The sequence below is a fragment of the Hipposideros armiger genome, unplaced genomic scaffold (assembly GCF_001890085.2).
Source record: "Hipposideros armiger isolate ML-2016 unplaced genomic scaffold, ASM189008v1 scaffold_500, whole genome shotgun sequence".
In the NCBI taxonomy this organism is placed as follows: Eukaryota; Metazoa; Chordata; class Mammalia; order Chiroptera; family Hipposideridae; genus Hipposideros; species Hipposideros armiger.
The window spans coordinates 649,617-673,020 of NW_017731850.1; the positions used below are offsets into that span (position 1 = coordinate 649,617).

Consider the following 23,404-nt stretch of genomic DNA (forward strand, 5'->3'; position numbering starts at 1 on the left):
AAAAAAAAAACAGGTCAGGGAAATTGTCCTTTTGTTGAGTCCAGTAATGAGGCAAGATATGAGAGTGATTGAATTTTCAACTAAAGTTTAAGAAAATGATGTAAATAAGGATTCTAGTTCAGAATCAGATCAGGTCATCAAATCCAGAGCCCATAAATTCTCAATTTCTATATGCCTAGGGTCCAGCATAATGTCTGTAATGGAGTTGATGCGTAATAAATATTTAGTAACTGACTGAACTTGGTTTATGGATGTGCCTTGAGGTTCAAGTACTAGAAAATGAACCTGACTCACCTCTACTTAGGAAGAAACTATGGATTTTTGCCACTAGCCCTTTCCTACAGGCTGGAATTTATCAAGTGGGTGTAACACCAGTGCATGAGAACAGTCTGGGAGGGAGAGGGTGGAAGGCAGCAGGCTGGTAGAAGGTTCAGGTGAAATGCTGCACGTTACTGGTGGTTCTGGGTCAGGTCCATTTGCAGTATGCAGGGGTATGCAATACTTGAGAACCAGATGGAGAAACAGAGGCCATCATAGGCCTCTCTCTCCATGCGTGAGACTTACAGCCAGGAACTTCTCAGACCAAGGCCACCCACTAAGACATGATAGTCTTTGCTATGAACACTGTCACCTCCTTGCTGGGAATTATGGACACAAAACCTCATTGTGCCTCACTTTCCTCACCATTCAGGAAGACAACATCCAGATTACTTGCAGTTTCCTACAAGGGACTGATCTCCTAGCTCTACTTCTGTCAGCTTTCTCCTGGTACACACACGTTAGTACAATTTGATTATTAAATGCAACTGTTCCCAGAAAAGGTAGGATTTTAGGCTGCTCACTGGATAAATAATCAGGCCAAATGGGGTAAAAAGTTATATAAACCCATTTTGAAAATGTTTTAAAATTCAACATTTTATCCTGTCCAGTTTTTGAACATGACTTGTCCTTCTGACTAAGTTATGTAACATACATATTTTTTTCTGTGAAAACTCTTTTGCCCCTCCTGCATACAACCCTTCCAGACAAAAAAAATCTGGGTGAGAATTTACGGATGAAGACGTGTAAAGTTTTGGTTACTGAATGGGACACACTGATTTTGTGCCAATGGAGGAAAACAAAGGCCTGGTACCTGGGGAGGCATGGAGGTTGGATAGGAAGAGAGTTAATGAACTTTTTTCCCAGAACTGTCCCAGGAAGCTCTCCTTTCCTCCTGAATGGGAAGCTCCTAATGCTACGTTTCTAAGCATCTGTGAGGGCTGTGAATTCAAACTGCTGAGCCCATGGTCACACCTGACAGTACCAGCTATGAGACAGCAAAGGTGGCCCAGCTCCTGCATTTTTCATGAAGAACACTGACAGATGTCACCCACACTCATGACACTGACGAACTGATGTCATTGACAAGCAGGGCTGTTTGGGACTGATTGCAGCGCCTCTGAAACCAAGGGCTGACCTGAATTATTTCAGACTGGACTGGGAGTCCTAGTCCTGGGAGCGCCATGGTGGGAAGCCACACTGGGGGCCTGTTAACCTCGAATGTCTGACTGATGCATGTCTGTTTGGAGTGCCTTAATGATAGTAAACTCTTTGTTTCTAGAAGGACCATGTACAGTCCATGGGATCGTCTTTTTTGTGTACGTGCACTCTCGGTGACTAGCGTGACTCTGCCTCAGTCATGGATGGCATATTCAGGTCAGCTTCAAGTTACTAGTTGAAACCCCTAAAGACCATAACTGAAGTCAACACTACAGTTTGGAGTCACCCTGCTGTATGGAGTCCTCTGATAATAATGTTGTTTTAAAGCTTCTTTAGACAGGGCCGATGCAATGTGCTGAAAACGCTTATCATAGCAAGCCTGAAGATGCTTACCCCTAGAAATTCCAGCTTACAAGGTCAGCCCTTTCCTAGTACCTGGAAACTTAGATTTTAAGAAGGTTCCCACCACCTTAAGTGATAAGAGTGGCTCACTGTGCCTAAATTGTGCAAACAATGTGGCTTCTGCTGAACACCTGCTTTCCTTCCGGGAACCTGGGTTTTCATATGTGCTAGGAAGAGAGTGACTGTGTGACCAGCTCCCAATAAAAATCCTAGGTTCTGAGTTTCTAACGAGCTCAGGTAGTTAACATTTCACGTGTGTTGTCATAACTTGTTGCTGGGAGAATTTAGCGCGTCCTGTGTGACTCCACTGGGGGAGGACCTGCGGAAGCCTGTGCCTGGTTACCTCCTGACATCTCCCCATTTCCCTTTGTGCATCCCACTTTGCATTCTTTCATTGTAATAACTCATAGCTATGAGTATGACTTTAAAAAAAAAGAAAAGAAAAATGATATCCACAGCTACTTGTATTTCCTCCTATCCTTAATAATAATTATAACAAGAATGAAGACCAACAGCTGAGTTTTTGGTAGCACTCGGCACTCATATGCAAAAATCTCAATGATCTCCACACTACTTCAAAATAGGCATTGGCAGATGAAGGAATGGAGGCTTAGGGAAGTTCGGGAAGTTCCTCATGATCACAGCATCTGCTAGGTGGCCAAGCGGGAACTGGCTGGTAGGCCTATGTGACTATAAATCTTGGGCCGGGAGACTCTGTCGAGGGAATGAATGGCAGCTCTCTCAAAAATGCCAAACTCGAGGCGCAGCCACGTGGTGACACTACTGTTATGGATGAGGTCTACGTCCTGCCCAGAAATCATCGGATAAGCTTTGCAACTTCTCTAGTTTACTCAGGTCCTGTGATTGAAACCCCTGTCTTCTCAGAGATTCATGGGAAGTGGGAACTTGACGTAGACAGGTGTTTGGAAGCTCAGGTATACCCCTCCTCCCTCGAAGAGTATTAGATGCTTGGGCCAGAAAGGAAAACATTAGAAAATATCTAGAATAAGTCCTTCGCCTGATGATTGAGGAAACAGGGACATGAAGCGTTTTGCACTGAGTCACGAAATCCCAAGCTGGACTTTGCCTCCTCTTCCCTATTCATTTCCTTAGTACACTGCCTCTTCCGTACCACGCTTCTCTTTTGAAAATTGGATTCAATTGTAACCCAGCATACGAGAAGCACTTTCATTTTTTAAATTACGAGTTACACAGCAAAGAGACCTATTTTAAAGCAGAATTATACACAAATACTTTCTGACATCAGGGAAACATTTTGATGGCTGGGTCAGTGTTGAGAGGAAATAACATCTTTGGAATTTCAATCCACTCATTCCGAAGCAGGGCGGCCAATGCACGCTCCAAATGTGTTCTTACACACATAGGACTCCTTCCAAATGGGCTCTAAAGGCGGAATACCTGGCTGAGTTTCAATCGGGCGGAAAGTCACCTTTCAGCATATTTCCCCTCGGCTTGGGAGTTGACACAATCGAGTTAGAGGCAGAGACTGTTTATCATGGTGGCATGAAAGTCGCTCTTCAAATTTCTCCTGCTTTTATAATCAAACAATAACATCTCCAGAGTACAGGTTTTAGCTACATAAGAAACATATTGGAAATTGATTCAGTGCTCCTGGCTTGGCTGTGACAGTGTTTCATAACCTGGTACCCTCTCTGCTTGTTCCTTCCCCTTCCTGAAAAGTTTTCAGCTGCGCCATCGTGGCAAAGCAAAGGTAAAGCAAACATCACCCTTTTATCTGACCATGTACAAAAAGAATGGAGCAGGCATTGGACCACTGATAAGAAGATGGCTAAATGACTTCTCAAATTCTATCAGTGGGCTGATCAAAGGAATTAAGAGTGACATTGATGAGTTCTTTCCTGTGGCACTACCATTTTCAACAATGAGCATTTCTCTTTAGAAGCAGTTAAGCCCTGGTTGCATGTCTGTGACTCATTAAACGGTACCCAGATCAGCGCTGTGTTGTAATAGATTTACTGAAATGCTTTCCTTTCTCTACACCCATTTGCTTTTGCCCTGGCACCCCTCTTGAATACGGGTCCATTCAAGTTAAGAGCACCTGTTCCCAAGATCACGTTTCCTCCTTTTTCTCTCAGTTGCATATTTCATTGCACAATTTTCATCTCCACAATTTGTCAAAACCCTCACCTGATCTATCATTCTAGCACATTACATCTCCCTCAAGCTAAGGTATTTACTCAAATAGGCCAGATTTAATGAACACATCATTGGGAATCCCCATGGGCTGAGTGTTAAAAGCCTTTAACTGCAGCATTTTTTTTCATTAAGTATATATGATTGAGTTTTTACTGTAGGGACAGCACTTTCCAAGCTTGATGATGGAGTTTTTTTTTTTTTATCACTGCTGTTTTAATCACTGCAGCTCAGTCACTAATTTTTTATTACCTTCAGGCATAAGAAGAACTGCTGGCTTTAACAGCACTAAAGATGGACAGAACTATGTCCATCGATAATGTGTGGTCAACTTGGAATTTTCTGTGGTAACATGGAGGACAGAGAGACTAAAATTCAAGAGTTGCCCACAACCTCTGTTTCTGACTTACTCCTCCGACACATGATGTGCTTCAGAACTGATGACAAGTAACTATACTGGTGGTCAGGGCTGTATCCCTCTCTGTCCCTCTCTCTCTTCTCTTCACTGACCTTTCTTCTGGAGATGCTATAATGGGCTAGAAAACGGGTAGGCAGGAGGGTGATGGGGGGGGGGGTATGGCATAGGTCAGAAAGGCAAAGAGAAGGTCAATTCAGCCCCCAGATGTGCTTTGTTTGGAATGGCACTTTATTTTTTAGGTTTTTAAAATAATTGTGAAATATACTAGAAATCCAGGAGTGTATACAACAAATAGTTATCATTATCATAAGAAGACCCATGATCCACCTTAACAACTCTAATTATCTTAAAGCCACTCTTACACCCCTCTCTGATCACACCCTTCACCCACCACTACTGCTCTAGGCTGGTGTAAGCCACTGTATCGTATTTGCACAACAATGAAATCAACTTGCTGAATTTCAGGTTACTCGTCAACTTGGTGTGTTTTTTTTGTCTGTCTGTATAGTCTTACCACACTGTTTAGTTTTGCTCATTATACAAATAGAATTATACTGTAAGTATTCCATAGCAATTGGCTTTTTTACAATCAACATTATTTTTGCGATGAATCTACGATGGCAGATACAGCTGAGGTTCGCTGATTTTCACGGCTGTATAGTATTCCACAATATTAATGTTTCAAAATGTATTTATCCTGTCTACTGTGACAAACATTGGGGTGCTTTTCCATTTTTTTTGCTATTATGATAATGTAGCTATGATTAATGTGGTAGATATTCCCTGATATACTTGCCAAGGGTTTTTCTAGGGCCAGGCCTTTCAAACTGTTTTGACTACTATCCACAGCAGTACATTTTTACATCATAAACCAGTATACCTCTGTATGAATAACTACACATAAATATAATAAAATGTCACATTTTTTACTACCTATTTTTACTCAATTTTTCCTTACTATTTCATTATTGTATATACTCCACTATTTTGTTTAAAAAAAATTAAGAAAAACTAACAAATGCTGACCTTAACTCACCATGTTGATTTCATGACTCTTTAATTGGTGCAGCTTTGAAAACCATTTTTAGAATATGTCTATTTGGTCTGCTATTAATACAGCTATACCAACTTTCTTTAACATTTTTGTGTCATTTATTTTTCTGTCCTTTTACCTTCAACTTCCCTGTGTACTTAGGTTTGTCAAATCTAAACAGCTATAGCTGCTTGGTAATATTTGCCTTTTGACTAGAGGTTTTAAACTATTTACACTGATTATAAATACTCATATATTCAATTTATTTCTACCATTTTATTTTATGCTTTTTACTTGCCCTTTTCTATATATTTCTCGTATTTTTCATGTTTTCCTTTGGATTGAGTTTCCTTATCATTTCATTTTCCCCTTTTTTCTATAGCTTAGAAATGTTATATTAAATTTCTACATACTTTTAGTGTTTACCCTAGTAATTTTAACATGTATATACAACTTGCCAAACTAATATATTAATTCCCAACAATATAAGGACACTATAATGCTGTAAGTTTTACCACCAGTAATTTATTTAATTTCAGTTCTATTGATGTCTAGGACTTATTTCTATTTTTGTGTATTTTGATAATATACATTATAAAGTATATTTATTGTTATATACAGAATGTTTACTACTTTCTTTACTTAGCAGTTCCTGAAGCAGGGGCTGCAGCCTATGCCATCGCCAGTGACTCAAGGCAGCCCAGCTCCAGGCTGAGCTGTTGTTCAGCATCTTAGCTGTAGAGGGCAGTGTCACTGGCCCTCATATGTGGGATCCGAACCGGGGCCCTCTGGTATCCCAAGCCAGCTCTTAACCAACGTGCCACTCGGCCGGACATCTTTCTGCTTTTTAAATGAAGTTCTTATTTTGGAATAACTTTAGATTTACATAAAAGTTGCAAAGATAGTACAGATGGTCCCAAATGCTCTATACCCAGTGTTCTTCCATTGTTACCATAATGATAAAAATATAGTACAGTAAATATACAAATCAGTAACATAATCACTATTATCTTTATCAAGTGTTAGGTACTGTATGTAATTACATATGTGATACTTTATATGACTTGCAGTGCAGTAGGTTTGTTTGCACCAGCATCACCACAAACACATGAGAAATATGTTGCACTATGAAGCTATGATGGCTATGACATCACTAAGTAAAAGGCATTTTTCAGCTCCATTATAATCTTATGGGAACACCATCATATATGTGGTCCCTTGTTGGCCAAAACATTATTATGTGGCGCAAGACTGTAAACTCTTTAGAACTTACTTTGGTGAGGATCAGTTGGTAGAAAGCTCAGATTTTGTTTTGTTTTTAGCCTCGAAAAAATGTCTGTACTCTCTTTTATCAAGCATAGTTTCTCAGAGTATTCACTTTTAGACTGCTAATTATCTTTTCTTAGCACATTGATGATATAATTCCACTGTCTTCTGGCTTTCATTGTTGCTGTACTAAAGTTCACTGCTATTGTAATTGTCATTACTTATTAGGTAATCTGTATTTTCTCTTTGATTTATTTTACTATCTTTCCTTTCTTTTAGGTGCTCTACATTTTCACCAAGATGTACCTGAGTGTAGATTTCTTTTCTTCCCTAGCTTTGATGTATGATTAACATACAAAAATCGTATGTATTAAACATACAATGTGATGTTTTGATAGATATATACATTGTGAAATGATTACCACAGTCAAACTAATTAACACACCCATGACCTCACAGTTACCTTTTTTTGTGTGTGTGGTAAGAACACTAAGATCTAATTTATTAGCAAATTTCAAGTATAGAATACAACATTGTTAACTATAGTCATCATGCTGTACTTGAGGTCTCCAGAACTTACCATCTTCTAACTGCAAGTCTGTACTCTTTGACCATCTTCCAATTTCCCCTAAACCTCAGCCCCTGGTAACCATTCTTCTACTCTCTGTTTCTATAAGTTTGACATTTTTAGATTCTACATAATCAAGTGAGATTGTTTCTCTGTGTTCAGATTATTTCACTTATAAAGTCTTCTGGGTTTGTTCATGTTGTTGCAAGTGGCAGGATTTCCTTCTTTTTAAAGGCTGAATAATATTCCTGTGTGTGTGTGTGTGTGTGTGTGTGTGTGTGTTTGTGTGTGTGTGTTTGTGTGTGTGTGTGTGTATACATATACCACAATTTCTTTATTAGTGTATCTGTCGACAGATACACTTAGGATGTTATATGTTGGCTATCATGAATAATGCTGCAATGAATATGGGGTGTCAATATTTCTTCAAGATTGTGATTTTATTTCAAAATAGAACTTTCATATGATCCAGCAATCCCACTTTTGGGTATTTATACAAAAGAAATAAAATCATTATCCTTAAGTGTAGATTTATTTTTATTTATCTTGCTTAGAGCTAATTTGGTTTTCTAAATCTAAGGATTGATAACTTTCTTCAATTCTTCAAAATCCTGAGTTATGAACTCTTTTAATATTGTGTTTACCCCATTCATTCCATTCTCTCTTTCAGGAACTACACTTAAATGCATGTGGATTTCATCACCTTTTACCTAATGTATCTTAACCTTTCATATTACCCACCTCCTTGGTTCTCTGTGACACATTTTATGTAATGTTTTAATTCTATCTTCTAGTTCAGTAATTCTCTCTAATAACTTTTAATTTTTTTGAGGTTCTGTCACATCCTTTTTTGAAATCTGAATGCTCATTTGTTGTTCCTTTGTTAACTTCATTTACATATTTGTTTATTCAAATACAGTAAATACTTTTATTTTATTTTCTTTATTGGGTAATTAGCAATTCTATACTCTTTGCAGGACTCATTCTATAGCTTGTTTTTTCTGACTCTCATAATGATGTCATTTTTTCCCCTTGTGTTTTTAGTGATTTTATATTGTGAGTTAATTTTCCTTGGAACTTCATCTGTAAGTAAAATTTAAAGTAGGTACCTTAAGAGAGGATATGAGTTGGCTTTTGCCAGATTTCTGAGATTTCTATCAACTCAAGTCTGCATTTAAAAAAGAAGTTTCATTATGATAAATTTCAAATATTCTCAAATAGTGTACTGTATCTTCACATACCCATTGCCCAGCTTTAAAAATATTCTGTCATTCTTGTTTTATCTGTTTCTCCTCCCAACTTCTTCTCTAAAGTATTTAAAAGCATAACTCAGACCATTTAAAAATTTCAAGCTGGGGGATCTAGGAGGCACACAGAGAGAGTGAATTAGATCCCTGATCCACATGAGTTTGAGCTAATGATTCAGAATCTTCAGAGAAGACTATTTTTTTTTTCTTTTTCTTTTTTCCCAGCTAGTGTTAAGACTGAACTGAGGCTGAGTTCAGAGCCTATCCCCGTCGTCTTCCCCTGCAGGATGGTAGATCTGTGTCCATTGCTCTGAGGAATCCAGCTTTATGTTAAGTGGGGAAGGGATGTTTTGACCTAGCATCCCACCCTGCTTAAACCCAAGGCTTTCATTATGTCAACAGTTTATTTCCTTAACACCAGGGTCCAGGTTAGGTCACCAACTGTCCCAGTTCCCTAAGATATCCTGGGGTTTCCCAGGATACAAGACTTTTAGTGCTAACACCAAGAGAGCCCCAGACAAACGGGGACATTTGGTCATCCTACCTCCAGGTCACCAGAGACTACCACATACATACCCCTTGGGTAAATGCTGCTAATAGCACTCTCTCCCCTATGGTTCAAGCAACAGCTATCCTTAGCCTCTGATGAATTCTTTGCCTGCAGCTCAACCATGATGTAAGAAAATATGTATATGTTCTATATTATATTATATTATATTATATTATATTATATTATATTATATTATATTATATACTTTTAGAGGTGGCATTCTGTGAGAGAATTTTGAAATTCTACTTTGAAATATTTCCAGATAAAAAAATTGCCTGAAGATTTACTTTTTAAAATTGAGCCCATATTTTAAAATGTATCATAGGCATGTGTCACATAAAATAATCTAGATTTTTGACTTCTGGTGAAAAATGAAAAGACTTGACTCCATAGGGCTAGCCCTCTTCTATGGAGACATCTAGAATTGACGAGCAGCTGCTCCCCTGGGACGGGTCATTTTCTCTCCATTCCTCAAATCTCCCATCACTCATATAATATATGCACGTGCATGTGAAGTCTAATTTGTCTCACCCACTGACCCAGGGCTTATTTGAGTTTGCAGCCCCTGGCCAAGCAATCTACTAAAGGGATCCTTGGTCTCTGGTGTCTGCAAGGTGACTAAAAATGTACCTAGTCATCATTTAGCATGCTTGGGGGTTTATTTAACTTTACAGCTAGGGCCTAAGTTGGGTTTGGATGCTGACTCTCTCTACTTCATACTCACCATGATGCTGAGCAAAGTATGTAACCTTTCAGGGTATCCATTATCTCATCTGCTAAGGGTGACAATTGTATCTAATGTGCAGGGTTGATGTGAGGATAAAACAAGGCAAAGCACATGAAATACTTTGGCCAGTGCCCAGCAGAGAGAAAGCTCTTAAGAAAGCATAGACATTAGTATACTACGTATCATTGTCTTACTTCTTTGGGAATTTTCTGTCACATTGGGCAGCATTTTGGCTCAGGGGCCGGGACACTCAGTCTTTTGGGGGTCATTGTTTTGACCCCCACTGAATCCCTACTATGCCATAAGTCACACATATGTTCTTACACTTAAAGTGAATTAATTGCCTTTTGTGAAACTGAGGGCATAGTACAAAAAGAGATCTCTGTACAGCTATCTATCTCAGACTCTCCAACCTTGTATTTTGAGCAATAGGCCTTGGGAAAAAAAGCAAAACTTATGTGTCTAATGAGTCCGCCTATTACCTGTTTGGGGTCCCTTTCCCCTTCCAACACATGGGTTCATTCACGCCATCCCTAGGGTTTCATGTTTGCCTCTGCTTTTCGCAGCTGAGCTCCCAGCCTGTAGAACACCACCCTTACCTTTTCGAAACATCAAAACACTCCATTTTGTTCTTCTCAGTTCCCTGGCAGAAGAATGTACCTGGCTCAAGCCTCATTCCTTTAGGGTCTTGCTAGTGCTAACCTGAGGAATATATTGCTGCTATAGGTCAGTGGCACACAACATGTGTCCTTTCCAGAGACTGTCTATATTATAACAAGTGACCTGAGGGCCCTCACCCAATGGAGTTACCAATGGGTAGGAAATCCAGACACATCCTTGTAGGCTGCCAGTAGGAATCTTTTAGAGCAGGGAAATCACTGGCACCCTTCAATATTCCCGGCTGTCCATCCTTTTACATAAACACATGACTCTACCACAGCACAACACTAATGAGGAAACATGACGACTAGTGTATTTGGTTGGTCCAAGGCTAAGGGAGAGAAAATGAAAGTGCATTTTCATTTTCAAAGTCTAAATGTAAATAACGTGGTGATTGGATGGTCATTTCTTATCCTGTTGGCCTTCTTTTAAAAATCTCCACAGTCTATTTATTATCTGTAGGAAAAAGTTCAAACATCTAAGTTGGGCTTTCAAGGTTTACACAATCTCGTTCCATTCTACAAAACTGGCTCTATCTGTACTTCATCCTCAAAATGTCCCCGACCTGAGCTGGTCCCCTACAGTGTGCCACGTTCTTATCTCCAGGCCTTTGCTCATGCCAGTTCCTTTGACTTGAAAGTCAGCACTTCCCCTTTTGCTGATGATCCTACCCCTCAGGACAGCGGTTCCCAAACTTTGCCCCACACTGGAATCACCTAAAGATCTTAAAAAAAAAACAACAAAAAAAAACTGTCTGGTTCCCATCCCTGGACCTTGTGATTTAATTGTTATAGGGTATGACCTGAGCATCAGCATGTTTAGAAGATTCCCAGGCCATTTTGATGTGTAGTAAACTTTGGGAACCATGGGAATAAATGGTAAATGCTCTTAAACTTTAATATCTTACTCTTTCATTCTTGTCTTTTTCCTTACAGAGGAAAACCAACATTTCCAGTGTCACCAAAGCGGGCTCCACACCCTGATCTGTGGACTCATATGTATGCAGAGCACACCTCTATCTTATCTGTGATCATATTGTCTCAGAATTATCTGTTTGCTTTTCTGTCTCCCTACTATTGGGTCATCAGAAAAGTTATGACGCATTTCTGCAATGAAACACATAGAAAAATACGTAATGACTTTTCCGACGACCCAACAGAGTGCAGGTACTGTGTCTTCTTCATATCTGTATCCCTAGTATCTGATACAAGGCATGGCTTGGAGAAGATGCTCAATGTAGGCTTGTTGAACTAAATCGAATCCAGCTTCCTGGTACAATCCATAGGAACAACTACTTAACAGGAGTCAAAATAGCCATACTTTTAACTCTGTAAGTCTACAAATCTCTATCCCTCTAGTGAAAAATCAGAGGAAGAAAGTCATAGACTAGGATTCAGTATGCTCACAAAATGCAGAAATCTCCACTACATCCTGATAAGTGACTATCATGACTATCTCTGGGAGGTAGAGGAAAGCCCTTATCAGGAGCAAGCTTGTAGATGGCAAAAGCAGAGAACCAGCCACAAAGGAATGAGAAACAAGGAAGATGACATGTAATGTTCCAAGCATAGGGCATGGTACATGGCAGATACTCAATGGGTGAAAATTAACATAACTATTTCCAGTCCTTCGTCAGAAGGAACAACATGATCCTATTTGCATGGGTCTATCTTGTGACAGGCAGAGTTTATATTTTAGGCTGCCAAGAGGCAAAGCTCTCCCTTTGAAGTCTGTCACTTGCAGTTTTAAATGGATGAGCTCAGTGCAGCAATGGTGGAAGGTCCTTGCCCAAGCTCTTACTCTATCGTACCTCTTAGATGTCACTTTGTATGCTGGGAAATGCAGAAATCATCCTGGGAAGTATTAATGTGAGATCCAAATTATGTAAAACAACTCCATTGTATTCCTCATCCACGGCCATTATTATCTAAGTAGTTCTCAGTTTGGTGCCAGTCTGTTAGTAGTCAACAGGGCATTATCTATCCAAGTTGTTATTGAGAACATTTGTACTTCCCACTCACATTTTGTTTTGATCTAATAGCTCACCCTTTTTACAATTAAGCTTAAATATGTCAGCACACTATTCAAAATGTGACATTTGACTTAAATATGTCAGCACACTATTCAAAATGTGACATCCACTCAAACAGCTGTGAAAATCTGATCAACTTCCTGACATTTACTTTAATTTCATTTTTAATATGAATATCACTCCTGGTATGTTGAATTTATAAACTTTTTTTCAAATTTTCACAGTAGGGAAAATTAGTAATATTCTTGGAATAAGACAGCTAATTATCAAGGACTTTAATTGATTGGCAGCTACAGTACTAGAAGCCCTGCTGTCCTATTTGTTTTCATTTTAGAGAAAGAAAAATTCTAGATGAATTTAATTCCACAAATTTATTTGAACCTTTAAGAACTTTGTGAGTGATCAATTATGTATATGTTCATAAATATGGTGGTGGTAAATCCAAGTTCAACACATTTTCTCACAAAGTTACTCAAGATTAACTACACATAGAGAGCAGTGAGTGCCAGTTCAGATTATACAAAACAGAAACTAAGCATACATCATTGAAATTAATTATATCTTTCCTAACAACTCTCCAAGTTTATTTTCCTATGTCTTTCTTAAATGATAGTAAACATTTGTTTGTGTTCCTACCAAGGAGATAATCTTTGTAGGGGGCAGGTAGCAGGCTGAGATTGCTACATATCTGCTAATATCTATTCTCCTTTTCTTCTAGAGTTAAGAAGATTTCCATTTGATTTTGCTGGACATATGGCTTCCTGCTTGGAATAATGTTTCCCATCCTACAAGACTAAGTACTGACCAATGAGCTGTTAGCAGAAGGGATGAGTCAACTGCTGGGAAGTGTTCTTAAAAGAACCAACCACATCCTTCCTCATCCCTTCTTCCTTCCTTCTGGTTGGAAAGTAGACAAAACGGAAGCTTTTTCAACAGCCATCTTGGACAATGAAGTGACCTTGGGAATGGAAAGCATATAAGGCAGAAGGACAAAGTAGGAGGAGCCTGACACTCACTTATCAGCCTGGACTAACTCCCTCTGGACTGTCATGTGTGACAGCAAGAAATTTCTATTCTTACTTAAACCACTGAACTTTGGGGTTTCCTTCACTCCCACCTGAACCTAATGCTACTGGTATGAATAGTTAGGGAACTCCAGTCTTGAATTTAAAAACAATTGTAGTCTAGCATAAGGTATAGAGTCAGGGGAACTGTAACCACTATATATGATGTCAGAGGGGTAGTAGGTTGGGGGAGGGGGGTTATCACTTTGTGAAAGGTATAAATGTCTGTTACATTGTTTTGTACACCTGAAACTAATAAAAAAAGAAAGACAATTGTAGTCTGAATAATTCACACTATAATCCATATATGGATAACAACTGTTGGCCGTGTTGTATCAGGGCCTTAACACAGTCAAGTCAGTTGCAGGGTTCCTTCTGTTTAGATGAGATAAGCATCTAGATCCTGGTTCTCATCATCCTCCATGTACCTGAGGTGCTTGATTCATGAGTCTGTGAGATCTTCCCTTTTTCTCCTGAAGAACCACAGCCACACACATTGGATACTAGTCCAGGCCTCCTCTCTGCTGCTGGGTGAAGACGCTGCTGCATTTGCTGACCTTCACTGGAATTCAGTGCATAGTTTCCTTGACAATAATATCTGTGTATCATACGATTCTTTTATCCCTTCCTTCTCTACTGAACTCCAGACTGGGCTCATATGGAGTAGATGCTTTATGGTTGGATGATAAAAGCTTACAAGAACAAGGTGTATGTGGTACAGAAGTCAAATGGCCATTGTACCTGGTAATCCAAATCTTCTCTATTTGGCTCAACATAGCTTTGTCTCACTCCTTAAACTTCAGGCAGACCATTGCTCCAGAGTAGGGTTAGATGACAAATAACTTTTCCTCCTAACACTGCTGCTTGTGCTGTTCATTGTCTGAAATAGGGTTGATTCCTGTCCTTCCTTCCTCACCCTATAATTTGGTCAAACCAGTGACCTGAACGCCTCAAATGTTAGGTCCCAAGGGTTCTTCTTAACTAGAGATAAATCTTTTCTTGAGTTCTTGTTACAATGCAAATATGGGACACGGAAAGGCAGCTGTTTAATCCATTACTCCACTGAAATGAGTTAGTTTACCAGGTTAGTTAGGTAAAGTCTAGGAGAGGACAGAATATGGAAATGGAACATTTTGGGAAAATGGAAATAAACTGGTGTATGATCTGTTATGTAAGTCAAAAGTGTGGGGGATGGCACTTGTTGAGCACCTGTTATCATCCTGCATAATACATTAATTAGCTGCTGGCTAAGGCCACCTAGGGAGGAAAGGAGGACACTAGAAAGACCCCTTGGAGGCAACTACTGAAGTGGGAAGGAGAGCACCAAGACATGTTCACAGAGTAAGCCTAAGAAAGCTGGAACCTCAGGGCCTGACCTTGTCCTTTGTCAAGGTGTGTCTCTGGTGGTAGGAGCCAGAGGTTCCTTCAGGAGAAAGTAGGGGTCCATCCAGCCAATGTGAAACAGTAAACAGATTTCATTCTACACCGGACACTGGGATGTTTGCCTACTGGGCTACTGGCCTACTGGACAAATTGTCCTTTGTAAATTTTTTACTTTTAGGAAAAATAATAGGTATCCTTCACTTCACAAGTCTGTCATGCACCTTTTTTTTTTTCTTGGATAGCACTAAATTCTGCTTGGTTTTTTCCTCAAAAGCCATGTTTTCCTCTTTACAAAAATTTCCAAATCCTCTGTCTTCACTTAGGGGATTATTTTTGAAGATATCAGTGGCTGATTGTTTTAAACATGAGAGAATATAATTTGAATTCCTACTGATCATTTAGTCCTATTGATAATTAGTATAATATGTAGGGTGAATCTGTTATAATAGTTAACTAACAGGAAAGAACAACCAGAAATATGGTGGTTGTGATAAATTGTGTTAATACTTCTATTAGATGAGGCTAGTCATTTGCTCATTGCTTATTAACATGGAATTCTGACATTTCTTAGGGAAATTTTAAAGAAAAAAATCTAGTTGTATTATTTTACTTAATTCATGAATCTTGAATTTCAGTATAGAGCAGGTTCAATTTATAATATCTTATCTTGTAATCAACTAATAACATTTTGATTAAACCAACATGATTATCCTTAAATCACAGAAATGCAACCATCTAGATTCACCACTTTAATGATTGTTTTTTTTTGTCAAATACATTAGCTGATAACTGGTTAGAAAAAAGAACATATTTAGATTTGCTCAGCTGATGTGACTGGAAATATTCTATGGTTATAAAATACTGGGAGGATATGTGACAACACTTAGTCTAGACAAAATGAAGAACATTGGGATTATCGGGGTGCTAAAAATTATATTTTCAGTCCTTGTGGAATAAAGATAAATAACCACTTGACTTGTTGAGTCTCATTCAATCTTGAAGTGGATGAACTTTTTAAAAGGTCTGTGGTGGGGCCGGCCAAGTGGCTCATCTGGTTAGAGTGTGAGCTCTGAGCAACAGGGTTGCCAGTTCAATTCCCAGATGGGCCAGTGAGCTGCACCTGAGCTAAGCTGCTGCTGAACTGCCACTGATCTGGTGAGAGTGCATGCTCTTAACAACAAGGTTGCCAGTTCAACTCCCGCATGGGATGGTGGGCTGCACCCCATGCAACTAAGATTGAACACGGCACCTTGAGCTGAGCAGCCGCTCAGCTGGTGAGAGCACATGCTCTTAACAACAAGGTTGTGGGTTTGATGCCTGCATTAGATGGTAGACTATGCCCCACCCCCACCCCCTCCATGCAACTAGATTGAAAGTGGTGACTGGACTTGGAGCTGAGCTTGCACCCTCCACAACTAAGACTGAAGGACAACAACTTGACTTGGAGCTGATGGGTCCTGGAGAAACACAATGTTCTCTTCCTTAATTCCCTAACACTGTTCTCCTCCCCAATTCCCCAATAAAATCTTAAAATAAATAAATAAATAAATAAATAAATAAATAAATAAATAAGTAAGTAAGTAAATGGTCTGTGGTGATCCTATTGATTGGTTAACCAGAAAAAATTCTCAGCACCATTCTCCCTATTACCTCATTACATAGAGGCTGGAAAGCAGCATACTTACTTTCCCAATATGCTTTGCATCTAGGATTGTGCAGTTCTCACCAATGACCTATAAGCTGGAGTCTATGGGGAAAAGGGGTGGGTTCTGGAAGAGTTTTTACTCTTCCTTATACTCTATGCCTTGAATGTAGACGGGATGCCTGGAGTGGTAGGAATCAATTTGCCATCAGAAGCAACAAGCATGAGGACAAAAAGCCAGGGATTTTGATAACACTGTTAAATGGCTATGCCTCTTTCATGTTGCCTTCCTCCAGACTTTTAATTACATAAGATGATTAAATGACTGTATTACTTTAGTAATGGCTAGCCAGTTGTGTTGCTGTTACTGGCATCCAGTAGAAGCTTATTTATATAGTTCTCCACCAGTTTGAGGAGATGAGTCTACAATTATGGAGAATTATTTGAATTATTTGAAGACCAAGTCAGTTCTCTGTCAAAAGCATGGTCTAAATTTACTTTCATGAAAATAATCTAAAGCAGCACTTTCCAGAAGAACTTTGTGTGATGATGGAACTGTTCAGACAGATGATATAGACTATGTGGCCATTGAACACTTGAAATGTGGCTAGTGCAATAAAAGAAATAATGTTTTAATTTTATGTAGTTTTAATTTAAATTGAAATAGAAATACATATATATAGCTACTAGCTATCATGTTGAACAGCACGGGATCTAAAGAATTGATAGTCTATTAAAACCATGTAGATTACTATAGCTCCCTTAAAGGAAATTCAGCATCTAAGTTTATATGTGTTATCTTACAGGCCCAAGAATACCTCATTATGGAAAACTGATGACTCAGTGGGGTCTTTACAGAGTGTCACGTTTGAAGGCTGTTAAACAATATTTAACTTGCATATTAGCTAAGTATGCAGAACTGATACCAATTTAAGCATGTTACATTGACAACTATAATAAAGGATGTCTTTTTGGAATAATAATCTTATTCAGACTACACTCATTCAGCTGTTTGTCAAGACTTGTGGTCCCAATTACAAATGAAAAGAATGATAATGGTGTGCCAGTCTCAGGGAGCTGTGGGGGCATGATAACGCTCTGAGATAAACTGTAAATTACAGCTTACAAAGACTGCTGGGTATGCTAGAAAATTAGCCACAGCTTGTACCAACGTGGTGCTAAGAGCAGTGAGAGGCTGAGAGTTGGCAGCGAAAGGTCCCACAGGGAGAGGGCAAGAGCAGCAGGACGGATTATTCCAGAAATTTGTGGGGCTGTCATGTCCTAGAACATGGGACCCAATACTCTCTCCTACACTCACAGGTGATTTGAAGAAATGATCCCATCATGCCTCAGTGTCTTACATAAAGCTACATAATCAGCATGCTTATATCCATAGCCTTTTTAGAGTCTATGGAATGACTAATCCTGCAAGTGTCTAAGGTGGCTCAGAGCTGTTAAATGTATCACTTCTTCTTCCTACTGACAAGGATCACAGTCACAGACAGCTAGTCCATCACCAGTTACCTCCCGGCTGCTGAAAACAGGTTGGCAGTCTCTTTGGTTGGGAACCTGTATTCTTTCAATGTAGGGTTATACATGATTTTTTTAAATTAAAGTTTATTGGGGTGACTATTGTTAGCAAAGTTACATAGATTTCAGGTGCACAATTCTGTAGTACATCATCTATATATCACATTATGTGTTCACTATCCAGAGTCAGTTCTCTTTCCATCACCATATATTTGACCCCCTTTACCCTTATCCACTACCCCCTCCCCCCGACCCTTACCCTCTGGTAACCACAAAACTATTGTCTGTGTCTATTAATTTTGTTTCTTCATTTGTTTTTCTTGTTCTTTTGTTGCATGACTTTAAGAAATAGCTAACAAGCCAAAATTATTTCAGAGACAGGACTAGCTATCATGAGGATTCTAACAGAAATAATACAGAAAATAAATTGAAGATTTTTGGCTAAGCCATACGTACTTAACCTTGTTGGTTCTTTGTGTAAAAAAAAATATTCAATTTTAAAAACATTCAATTTAAGAAAGCCACCACCCCACTCCACATTTCTAAGAAATAGTAGTTGCACAAGGTGCTTCTTGAGACAACTGCTATAGAAATTGGATCAATTCACTTGATTATCTCCTCAGGGAAAAATTATTTACACTCAGTATTTTCGCTTTATGGTGACAAATACTTCTCATCAGTTTGCACTGCAGTCCTTTGCAAGCACCTATGGTTTCTGCATAGGTGGACCTATTTATTTTATGGTAGCTTTCCATGCCTCCGAAGATAAAGGTAACCACACGAGAGAAGTTAGGACCCAGTTCTGACAGTGGGAGGCATAGAAAGGTCTTTAGGAACACACCGTGTCGGAAAGAAGGTCACATAGAAAATATCTCAGCTGAAGATGTATGAAGACATGAATTCTTACCTATAATGTGGCTCTGAAATGCAGACTCTGCAATTGTATCTTCTTCATCCTCTTGCAGGTTTTCATTTGCCTCTTTTATCTGTAGCAACAAAAATATTACTGTAGACTCTTATTTACTATATTAAGTACATCTTTTGCCATCCTCAGGATAGTGGTATATTTTGTAACATGGGGGTATACGCGCATGCACAAGTATGTATGTTTGTATACAGATACGTGTATAGTTTCTTCATTCTACTTTTCCTCACTCTATCACTTGGCTTTATTACAAGTTTTAATTATAAGAGCATATTTTCAGAAATATAACCCAGCTCTGAAAATGAGGATTTATAGGGCACTTAATTCTACATAAGATTTGGAGGTAACAGCTTTGGTTTTTAATATTCAATAAAGCTAGAACATAGAGCTGTTAGGAAAACTTAAAGTCTAAAGAAATAATTTTCCCAGAGTCAGTGACTTCCATCACAAGTTATTTTAATAAGAATAAAGAAATATACTTAGATCTCCTGATCCTTTCCTAGAATATAGCCCTCTAAGAAAATGATTGTGTTTTTGTTCTTTCCATAATGAAACATGAAGTGACTATGACGAGTGCTAAGTGAACTAGAGAAGTGACACATTTATCTAGGTTTTTCAGGTCAAAAGCATTCCCCTTATATTTCAGCTGGAATATCCAGGTGCTGAATGGTGTAGAAGCAAATGGAACTCTAGAGAGTATCTAATAGCATGACAGTATTTTTACAAATGTTAATTCTGAGGTCCAGCAAGTTTCCTTAAATATATTGGAAGTGGCAACACTGGAACTAAAACTCAGGTCTGCTACCTTCCAATCTAGTAGCACCAGTAGCAATAATATCATCAACAATACCAACAATGATAAAAACATTAACATTTAAATACTATGTAGCAGGTGTTGTCTAAGCTTTTGAGACCTATGATCTCATAATCCTTACAATAATGCTAGGAGGTAGGTGCTATTGGTAGCTCCATTTTAGAGATAAGGACCCTGGAGAAACAGGCAAGAGAAGTAATTATACAAATGATGGAACTGGGATTTAAACAGCAGATCTGGCTTGAGATTTGTGTTTATTTGGGGGGCAGTTTGTTATTCTCAAATTTCTGTTTGACTATGCCAGTGTCAACTTGGCCTCAATATTAAGACAGCTTGTGGTCCTTGGCAGAATGACACTAAATAGCTTTTTAAAAATACATCCCAGCCAGTCCCCTGGGCAGCCAATAATAATAAGGTGAACCGTGCAATGAATAAAATGGGGATTGTGCTTAGGTGCCTACATTAGAGGATGGCAGGAGATTTGCTCAGGGGTTCAAACTGAATGCCAAGAAACCCTTATTTCATATTCACAAGGTTAGAGAGTCATATGATTGCACACTGACCTTGAGCTAGATTTAGTTTCTACTTTTTACCTACTATTTTTCATATTTAATGGAATAAGAACAATTATTTACATTTTATGACAGCAGTTCTAATATTAGACTGTAACTGGTGCTTAATCTGTACATGCTGATAGCCAGAAGATGGCAAACTCAGGAGAGGGTATAAATGGCTGCCTGAACCTCACAAGGGAGATTGTTAAGGGCTGAGTATCCAGAGGCCATGTTTCGTCACTTTCTTTCCCATCAGCTGTCTGCTCTGCAGGTACTTCCCTGTTTGTTAGCACCTCCAGAAGAAGTGAGTTAGGGAATGGGGAAAAGCCTTCATCAACAAGCTCTGCTTCTAATAGTGCACCTTTATGGATGGTAGAGAAGGAAAGTGTTGTGAGTATCAGTGAGACTAACATGTTACTTATTTGCCTTCCAAGGTTCACTGAACTCAGTGATCTGTTTGTGACAAGGCTACTGAAAGATCGACTGAGAAAGAATCCCCCAAGCACCTTAATTTCCATTCATAATCCAACAAGAACCTTCTATCCTCATTTATAGAAACATCAAGGAAATCTATATTTTTCAGCCCGTACCAGCTCTTATAGCAATATGTTTCATATTTTCCTCCACCTGTTATGTAAAATACTATTTCCTTTAGGTTTTACTAAATGGACCCATTTTAAACTTAAAGGGATGCCCTGCTAAACCTACCTGCTGGAATGTAGGCAATCACCTCCATCGGCCTTTGAAATCCTAAACTAAAGACTCTAATCATTAGAACAAGAGTCTCATTTTCTAGATAAAGGAAAAAAGGCTCAGAGAGGGTTAGTGATCTGCTCAAGGGCACAAAGGCTTTCAGTTTTAGAGCGGGCTTTCCTGGTCCCTATTCACTGCTGTCATTCAGTTTTTCAGAGTGCGCCATATTGTTTTAGTGATCCTTTCCAGGCCTTCCCAAGAACTACTACATGTTTCTTCATGACTGGCAGTTAGATAATGTATGCAGTATTCCAAGTGTACATAAACTGTATTTTCATTCAAGAATCGTGAACATTTTCACCCGTGTGCGTGTGTGTGTGTGTTTAATGGCCCTGCTTCCCTTCCCTACCTGTTCCCTAACCTTTCTGTGAGCCTTAACCATCACCTTTCTCCAAGTATCACGCTTAAGAAAGAAAAAAAACAAGGCTTTCAGCTTCTTGTCAGAACCTTTCTAGGCCTTTATGTGCTTAACAGCAAATGCTAAATGTGGTCTCTGGGGACTTATTAGAGGAACTGGGCTTGTAGACAAGGCCTCTAGTTCTCTTACCTCTCTGTTCACCTCTCTTGAAGAGCAGATGACCCATGAGGGGGAAATTTGAATTTGAAGGAGCTGGATGAAGAATCAGCAAAGGATTGGAAAATGGGGGAGTGTCTGAGAAAGGCATACCTGTCAGCTGTAATTATCTGTACAAACAGATTAATTTTCAAAAACCCATTTGTCTATGGAAATGAGGGACATAATTTATGTTGGCAGCATATTCCCCTTGCTAATTATATTTTTCATAGGCCAAAATTAGCATTAATTTTCATTCCTGATCACATAGTGGCTGAATGTTCATGAGAGGTTGCAGGCCGCTTCCTGGGGGTAAGGGGCTGCCCACTGAAGATTAAGAATTTGCCAACGATAGACACAAGTAGGACAATCTTCACAATGGCAAGACATTTTAAAAATGGGAGTGGTCACAAAACCAAGAAATCTGGCTCGGAAAAGAATGGTGGTTAAAGATTTAGAATTTTCTATGGGTGGGGGGAGTGGGGCGGTGGATTGGGGGAGGAGGGTTGTCACTTTGAGGGGTAAAAAGTATAACTATTGCACTGTGTTGTACAGCTTAAACTAATTAAAAACATGTTTCACAATAAAATAAATAAACAAACAAATAAATAAAAAGCTAGAAACAGAAGATTAAATTAAACTCAAAATAAGTCAAAAGAATAAAATGATAAGATCAAAATTAATGAAATCAATGCTAATGGAGGTCTAAAGTAGTACAGACAATATGGGGAATGATTTGGTGTTTCTTGCAAAGTTAAATATATGAGTATACACACCTTGGGACTTGGCAAATACATTCATTCCTAGGTACAGTCAGTTAAGCTATGATACTTGTTTTAAAAATGCAAATTTTATTCAATGCTATTGATATATTACAGAACAATTTGAGTATAATCCATGTATTTTGCTTGATTATGTGTAATTTTGTCTACGAAAAACACTGAGTTCAAAAAACACTAAGTTTTTTGAACAGCTGAACTGAACTGTGTAGCAGTATATAAATACATATGCAAACATCTTAAACATCTGCCAGCTACTTCACAATTCATCAGTGTGTTATAAATCACACTAGTCCACATCTGGTATTATAGCTTTTCTTTTTACTTCAAATAATCTTCTACCACTCAAAATAACTCTCAAGTTGCAACCCTTCAAATACCCACTTCTACAAGCCTAGTTCATCTTTTCCATGGTAAAGTGCCATACTTATTGTAGTACTTGTATTCTTAACCATTAAATGTATTTAAAACAGTAAAAAAAATTAGAATTTTCTCAGCCATTGCTCTACCAGATGAGATACAAATCAATGTCAGTCATATCCCATTTGGTAAGAAGTAGCACGTGATTTACAGGCAATAACTATGGGCTCTTTTAGGTTTAACTTTTAGTCAGTACTATAGGCATCTTCTAATAGTGTATTTCCAATTCTCGTCCACCTTTGAGGCTCTGCAGTTATAACTAAGAACTATACCAAATACCAGTCTATAACTGGTAACCATTAAATGTCACTGTACCCATTATAGTCTGTTAATCCCTGTGCAGCTATTGTTTCCATCCCAAATAATTACCAAGATAAAAATTCTTTGCAACACACTTCAAAATAAGCAGATAGCAAATTTAACTTGATCC

At 38.6% G+C, this 23,404-nt stretch overlaps 1 protein-coding gene across 1 annotated transcript in view; it reads right to left on the bottom strand.

Annotated features, from left to right (window-relative positions):
• The window catches only part of NCKAP5 (NCK associated protein 5), a 940,156-nt gene that overhangs the window by 97,000 nt on the left and 819,752 nt on the right, over positions 1-23,404 (bottom strand). Inside the window, exon 17 of the mRNA XM_019667544.1 lies at positions 19,084-19,162. Within this exon, the coding sequence (XP_019523089.1) occupies positions 19,084-19,162 (79 nt within the window). The remainder of the gene's footprint in view (positions 1-19,083; positions 19,163-23,404) is intronic.